The 8,163-nt window shown below is 46.2% G+C and overlaps 1 protein-coding gene across 1 annotated transcript; it reads right to left on the reverse strand.

Annotated features, from left to right (window-relative positions):
- Positions 1 to 3,825: 3,825 nt before the first annotated feature.
- On the reverse strand, positions 3,826 to 7,995 carry LOC142576119 (uncharacterized). The gene is made up of 2 exons (XM_075686074.1): positions 7,845 to 7,995; positions 3,826 to 4,522 (listed from the first exon to the last, which is right to left on the reverse strand). The coding sequence occupies exons 1-2, from the start codon at positions 7,845 to 7,847 to the stop codon at positions 3,860 to 3,862; spliced, it is 666 nt and encodes a 221-aa protein (XP_075542189.1). The 5' UTR covers positions 7,848 to 7,995; the 3' UTR covers positions 3,826 to 3,859.
- Positions 7,996 to 8,163: the final 168 nt, after the last annotated feature.

The following is an 8,163-nucleotide window of genomic DNA, read 5'->3' on the forward strand; positions in this document are numbered from 1 at the left end:
TTGTTGTTTTTTTTGCATTCCTACGATGTTGCAGTGGGGCAACCAAAGTCGGTACATTATCGAGCCTGCGACCTCATGAAGAAAAAGTTGACAATGAAAAAAGGTGATGAACTGCTGAAGATTGCCCAATCACTGAACCACCAAGTAAATGACATCAAAGACTTGTATATATACATGCCAGATAAAGGAAACAGAGGCGCCTATGAAAACAGTCCGAACAAAAAGACAAAATTTTCTTCTTCATCCTCATACGCTATTCCATCGCTTACCGCGCAGCGCATCAACAGCACAAACAATAGTTGGCTCACGAGGCTCACAATCACGGCATATAATGCAATAAAAAATCATGTGTGAAATTTTACAGGACCCTTTGCCAGAATCTCACCGGCCTTCCCTCAGAAAAGCCCGGCCCGGAAAGATATGTGCAGTGACCGACACAGTACCAGCCCTTGTCAATGGCCGGTCTTCGTGTTTGCCTATATTGGCATTTTGAGTGTCATACCTATCCCAGCTGTCCACCCTTTTTCGGTGTCTACATATCATAACACTAATTAACCGGGGAATGAACCTGTTTCCTCCGTGTTGTTTAGCCTAAGCGAAGCACATCTCCAAATTCCATGGCTTGAAGAAAGAAGTGCTGAAAGTGGACATCAGAATACATTTAAGTACCCTTTCTTTACGTTTCTTTTATCAAAAATACAGCGACCACAGGCACAGGTATAACGATTGCTCGACAACACTCACTAGGGGCGCTATAACGTAAAACTATTCCAAACTTTTCTATTCCAATTCTGCTATCAGCCCTCCGCGATTGGTCAAAAACTTTTTTCGACCACCCCCCCCCTTCACCTGTCTGTCACGCGACGTCATGAAAACCGCAATACATCCCCATCTGATATGATGTGTACACACTGATTATGTATGATTTGACAGAAAAAGAAAAACAGTTATTTCTGATTCGGCCCCTTTTCGCCATTAGCCCTCGGCTATTGGTAAAAAGTTTTCGGGCTGCACCCACTTCACCTGCCTGTCACGCGACGTCACAAAACCGCACGAACTCTCCGCATCAAAGTGACGTGTACGCGATAAAGATGCATTAATATGCCGAACAAAACTGAATTTTTTTTCGGAATAGCCGCAGGCTGCCCCATTCCGAAAGGAATAAAAGATGGCTGCGGCCGATCGCTGAGACGCTGGCTACTCGCAGCTGCCGGAGAGCATGGGTGTATTTGCGTATAATAAAACTTCTTGCGTTACCGTGTAAGGTTTTCAAGCACTTTCGGCACGTTTAACACCTCATTCTGCCATCTATTTTTGCTGAGGGTCAGTTTTAGCGTCATTCTTAAGCTTCCATTGCATGCCGCCGCGATTTTCGACCAGCCACCACAAGCTAAGTAAGGGAAAGCCGACCAATCGCAGGCGCCGGCACCACCCTCTTCATCCGGTTATCGATTTTCAGTGCAGTGGCTCTGCCCCAGTGAATCCCTCTCCACTTAAGCGTTCTCCTCGCCTCTTGTCAGCCAATTAGATAAGACAAGCCACTCAGTGTAGGCAATGTTATTCGTTTTTCAAGCAAACAAAAGTGACCTCCTCTGAACGAGGAGAGCGTTTGATTGGTCTGTTCAGACAACCCTGTGGGTGACCGCCCGGTGCTTGCGTCGGTGGTATACGCAAATTTGACGTCAGGAAATTGGAATAGAAACATATTGGAATAGTTTTACGTTATAGGGCCCTAGTTTAGTGGCGGCATTGTTTTACTATGCAAACTTCAACGCTGCAATTTGAAACTTTCTCATGTCATTATGTCTACGACTATAAAATTTACAGCTCTTCATGGGGTACACCTGCCAAAATTAGCCATCTTCATAACTTCAAAGCGAATTATGCTGTCCTTCGTGTCACATAGAGTTCATTACGAGCAAATGCGGGAAACACTGGAACTTTCGCACCATAGGTTATCAGAAAGTCAAGACATTTTTCTCCAGCGATAAACCAGCCACTTTCATCCAAATATAAACATTTAAGCTAATAAGGTTACTCGAACATCCGCTGAAAAATACTATTGCGCCCCGTTTCCACTTTGTGGAACCTACGCGGAGTGGCAGGCTCAGCTCCGGGCAGGCATAGTCTGTTCTGGTTACTACACTGATGTACTCCAAATCTAAGGTACGCCAGACTACACTGAATAAACATTTAGTAACGATTCCGACCAACCATCTGAAGTTAACCGACGAGAGGTCTCTCTTCTTCGTCAGTTCGGGTTAGGATTTGCCTTATCGAAGGCTCACTGAAGGGTAAACTTGAACGCGCCGCAGTGGCTTAGCGGCTATGGTGTTTCGCTGCTAAGCCCGAGGTCGCGGGATCAAATACCGGCCCTGACAGCCGCATTTCGATGAGGGCGAGATACAAAAGCGCCTGTGTTTCCGTGCATTGTGGCCACGTTAAACATCTTCTGGAGTTCAAAAATTACTCCGGAGTCCCCCATTACAGCGTGCCTCATATTCAAATCGTGGTTTTGGCACGTGAAACTCCGGAATTCAATTCAGGGGCAATTTGGATGGCGGAAATAGCTGCGCGCGACAGCGCCAGCTGCGAAGAAATGTCGACCACAGAGAGGGCCCTTCTTCTCGAACTGCTGTGCAAATAGAATCACTCTTCAACACATTGTTATGAGTGAACAATTGTCTGCTCTCCGCCCACAGGCAAGTGCAATAACACGCTCCCCACCTTCCACTAGTTCACAAGAGAGTGAAAGCGCATTTCTGGACCCGTATCACCGCTTGCAGCGAAATCGTTTTTGAGATAAAATTTGAGCGAGCCCTGGTGGTGAACATGTTAGTAAAGGTGGCCAGCCGGTGACAAAAAGCATTTACGTTTGTGAATTTAGCACCTGCTTTCTTTAGGGCAAGTGTTCTGCGTGAATCGCGCAACCAAGTCTGCTCGTCAGCATGCGTGCACAGAGTTTTCCCTTCCTGTCGTTCTTTCGTCATTTAACTTCCTTCCGTTTACGCCTTTCATGTTAAGGTATCCAACTAGATGCACTTCAACAGCCGTGGCTCCGCCTTTTCTTTCGCCTTTCTTGTCAATACACGTCACAATCAATATGCAGTTTCTTGGCATATGAAATTATACGATGCAATAATCGAGAACAATATGTAATTATCGCACAAAATGCTGAGATACCGTTTCGCTTAGAAATATATGGCAAGAGTGTAGCTCTTCCAGAAACTTGTACGTCACCCTCATGCCAGAAAGCGAAGGAAGCTAGGGCCACATGCTCAGGAAGTCGCTTCCTACTCGAAAGTCTGTGCAACAACTATACTAAGCTCTACGGTGCGGTTATTTGTCTATTTCCTGACACTTTGCAACACTATAATATTGCTATAAAGAAGACATTTTGACCGGTTATTTTAGCTATATATATATATATATATATATATATATATATACTTAGAGTCACTTGAGCTGCCTTCGGTGATATCACACGATCATACACAGATACTAGATATCGACATCATCAGGCATACCGTGCGTATTTCCTAGGCAATATGTGCACAATTATTATGCGCAAGCATACTTACTAGAATTTTAGATGCTGTCGCTCCCTCCATCGAAAAAAATAGGTACGGTATAACAGATCACAATAAATTCATTCACTTTAAGCTGTTTTAGCAGACTTTGCTTTTCAGTAACATTCGCCTGTGAAGAAAATTTCCATGGAGCAACATCGTCGTATGCAATCGTTTTATGGAGCAGCAACACAGTAAAATATTCGCGCCATACTTTTTTCCAGCGATGACACCAAAGCACGAGGGACAGCTCTGCTGCATCTCATCAACCGCAGTGACTCACTGCGCTTTTATTTTCCGTAAAATAGGTAGCCGCTCAACGGGGGCCTGCGCGGCGCCACCACCGTAGTTGGAGCTCGGATGGCTTGGACGACTTGGGGGACGGTGCCAACTGCTGGAACGAGGATGCTGACTGGCTTGGGCTTGACCTTCGTCAGGGTGTCGGCTTCGCGGAAGAAGGCGGTCGACGAGCCCTCAACGCGCTGCACGCTGGTGGCCGAGACGCCGCCGGGGGCCCGGAACACCGTGGTCGTCACGCTCGGTCCCGATGAGAGCCTCGACGTGAGGGTGAGGTTCTCGGGCCGAGTGACTGTGCTCAGAAAGGGAGTTGGTGCTGCTACGACGTGCGTCGCTGGTATCACGGCCGGCGTATTCGCCGCTAAGAAGGACGTCGCCGGTGGATCCGCCGCTATGAATGGCGTCGTCGGCGGTATCAGCGGCAACGGCAATGGTCCTGTGACAACGGGCGGAAATGCTGGTGCCACGGGACCAACAGAGATTACCGGCATGAGAAAGGAAGTTTCCGGTTCGGAGTAAGATTTCGGAGCTGGCTTAGGGGGTCGTCGATCGCCCCTTGGAGGGACGCCTTTCGTTTTCAGGTACCGGAACCTAACAGGGGGGAATGCCTGAGAGACGGTGACCAGGGCAAGAAGCATGAAGAGGCTGGTGCGGACCTGCACAAGGAAACGGTTTTTGCGTTGGTTTCATTTCTGAATGCCAGAACCTGAAGGACAGGAATTATGACTGACGACATTCTTTCTTTCGCGGCAAATGAGATAATCCAAACGTGCGCTCCTAAGACGTTTTTGGTGCCGATAAGGGCGGTTTTTTGTGTTGTCTGGAAGTTCTGAGAAGACCAACGTAGCATGGGGTTCCTTATTCAAATGACAGCGATCCAGACAAATAAGCACTTTTTCTTAGGTTTGGTGGAAAGAGACGCGTACGGAGCAGTTTACTTTAGTTCTATGCAAAAAAAAAAACATTTTGATGAGGGAGAAAATTTCTGATTATCCTTTCTTTTTTGTTTTTGTCGCTCCTGCAAGCGTCGTTTGGACCCGTTTCTTTTTATTGCGATAGCAAATATATAAACACCCCAGGTGCCATTTTTCCGTCGGCGTCACCATTACCGTGAGGTTCCGTATTAAGTCCACGGGAGATTTAAATCGCCGTTGCGCGTCTTAGGCTGTATGTGTGAGGGAAAGCGTGCGAGGGTGAGCCAGCGATCGTGCCTGTCTCGGGCCCGCAACGGCGGAAAGCGAGCAGGAAGCGCACCGCATTCCGTCGCACGCAAGGCTTCGGAGGGAACAAAGGGTTTTGAGGGGGGGAGGGCGCCTTCTACTCCGGGTGGCCCAGGCGGCCTCGCGCACCTGGCCGGACCGCTGTATCTTTAAATTCATCTGCGATGGGTACAGTGTCCGCACTACGGTACGTTTTCAAGACGTAGTTAGCGTTGATGCGAGCGCCTGGTCGAAGGCCAAGTCGCTCGCTGCTGCTGCCACGTTTCTTCACTTCTGCGTTTTGATTGCGAGTTTCCGCGGTCTCTCTCTATTGACCCCAGCTCTTGCGTGTGTCAACTCATCAGCTGTAAACTCATTCAACCGGCCTTTCCCGCAGCTGCTCTGCTCTGGGAGCAACTTGGTTTTTGCGTGACCGCGACAACGTCACTTGTGAGAAAATACAAGCTTCACTCGAAACAGTTTGGTAGGCTAGACGTCAAATGCAGGAGTATAAGAAATTAGAGTCATTGGAAAACAAAAAAAAATCTAACTGAGGTAGATATTTTTTTTTGCAAATTTCAGTGGGAATCACTCATGTCACGCCATAAGATGAGCCGCAGTGCCACGGTTTCATACGTGTTTATTAATGAGTATCGATGAATGTAGATGTCCCTCTCCTTTTTTGAAGATTTTCCTAATCGCCCACAAGTGCTAGGCAGCTTGTAATGCTTAGTAATGGCTAGCCTCCTACCTAACTTTATATTTTTTTTATTTCAGGAATACTACTAGCCTGGGAAGGCTGTGAGCAGGAGTCCGGTACAATATGCAAATACATAATTCAGACAGTACATATTTTGCATAACGTCGCTTGCACATAATATATATATATATTGTAATAGCATAAGAAGCCAACGAACACTGACACCAAGGACGACATAGGGGAAATTACTTTTGCCTAATAAATGAACTAAACAAACGATATATTAATGGTAATGAAAGTGGATGAAAAAACAACTTTCCGCAGGGGGGTAAATATCCCAGAACCTTTGCATTTCCCTTCCGATGCTCTACCAATGGAGCTACCGCGGCTCCGTTTCCCCATCCACTTTCTTGGGTACTTATGTTTCCTAGTAGAACCCTGCGAGTGCTAGCCAGCGCCACCACTCACAAACCTTGGTGGCATATGTGGAACATCCTTTCTGCCGCAGGCGTCTCGAGAACGGAAGGATGTTCCACATCCGTACTGGCACTCGACTGGTTCTTGAGCTAGCGATAATGACTTTTTAAATACTCTACATAAGCACTTCGAACACCATTGAGCGTAGTTAAGAAAAATGCTGGGTATACCTTCTTTGTTCCTTTTTCGCCTCAGTGCTCCCTTCAGTTGATAGTCGGCGTTCGTGTTGTCCACTTCTCTATTCTTGTGTCCTGTCTGCACGCCTCACTTCTATTTTCCATAACGAATGGGTATACCGTCAACTCCTGGGGTTTTCTTTCAGCCCAAATTTGGCAATAGTGACAACACCTTTGCTCAGATACGGAAACGTCGCTAATAGGTCGAACATTAATTATAGGAATGAAGTGCCGTTGGCTGCTAATGTCCTGAGTAAATTTTGAGCAGAAAAATCGATTAAAAGCTGATGCGAGCTGGGTTTTCAAATTAATGTTCACCATCAATAGAAAGACTGTACTGCGACTTTCGCGCAGAAGGAATATGCTGCCGGAACTTAACCGGAGCTGAACAGAGAAAGTTTTTGATAGTTACATTGAAGTAGTGGTTGTTTCGCTGTTGAAGTACTGTCTTTAAGATGCAGGCGTACGTCAAAAAGTTTAGATACGTTGGCTTGGGAAAGGTGTTGCCGGCACGTTTTTCTTATCCTTTTTGCCTTGCGTTCAAGGCGAAGAACCTCCTTATTAAGCCACGGTGTTCTTATTTTTAATTGTTTTTGTCCTGTGACTCACGAAATCTTTGATGCCCTTGAGCGCGAGACTTTTGAAGAATTGCAAGAGCTTATCGGCACTGCAATCGCTCGCTTGATATAATGAAAAAAAATCAGAAGACGAGTCGTCCAGCGCATCCAGAACGCCTACGTCATTCGCACGTCTGAAAATTAGAACAATTCGCACTTCTTTTTTTCAGTATATGGACCAGATTAAGCGTTGAGTTATTAGCTTGTGGTCTGATATATCGTCCAGAGTGTAAACTACGGAATCTTTCCCTAGTATACCTCTCCCAACACGACAAAGATCAAGGATGGCTTTAGCGGTTTTGCGAAGACCAGTCGGTGCTCTAAATAGCTGTGATAGGTCATGGAAAGTAACTAAATTCATTAACTGTTCAGCAATAACCCTCAGAGGCTCTGTAAAATACCTCGCTTTTTTTTTACCTCTATCTCAATCCAGTTTTCCAGAAGGTAACAGGCCCTTAGTTGGTTCACTTGCTGATTCGCGCTTCAGCCCCAGTGATTAGATTCTCCCCGTTGGTATCATCGCTAGACTCTCCTTGGATGTACCACGTCCCCATCTTTCACAACAGTAGGCCTTCCGTTTACAAATGTGCGGAGCCATTTTCTTTATTGAACAGTTATTTCACTAGTTCGTCAGCACGTTCACTATCCTCTACGCAAAGCATATTTTGCATGGAACTTTAACTCACACCTATTGATCACATAATAAGCTCCAGAAATCGCCACTTCTTAGAAGAAAGCCATCGTTTTATACGCGGCGACCACTCGATGCGGTGCAATATGTTACTTCACTAGAGAAGAACAACTCTCACCATGGTCTTGCTTCAGTTCCTCCGAAGACTCTCAAGAATGGCACTGCTCTGCTGGTGCCTGACGTTATTAGGGACGACAATTTATAGGAACTCGTCTACGGACGATTCATAGAAAGGAGGCACCTGTACCTAAGGGATGACAGCTAAATAAGAGAAAAAGAGAATAGCGTTTTCCATACACCCCAGCATTGTCTTAACGCCGGGTCAATCTTTCACTGTCAATCTCAAAGGGAGGTTGAAATTCAAAGCAGCGCACTACGCAGAGCGACAGAGCGCTCGTTCTCAAAAAAAAAAAGAAAAGAACAAAGCAGCAGTGTCG

The sequence above is a fragment of the Dermacentor variabilis genome, chromosome 3 (assembly GCF_050947875.1).
Source record: "Dermacentor variabilis isolate Ectoservices chromosome 3, ASM5094787v1, whole genome shotgun sequence".
NCBI lineage: Eukaryota > Metazoa > Arthropoda > Arachnida > Ixodida > Ixodidae > Dermacentor > Dermacentor variabilis.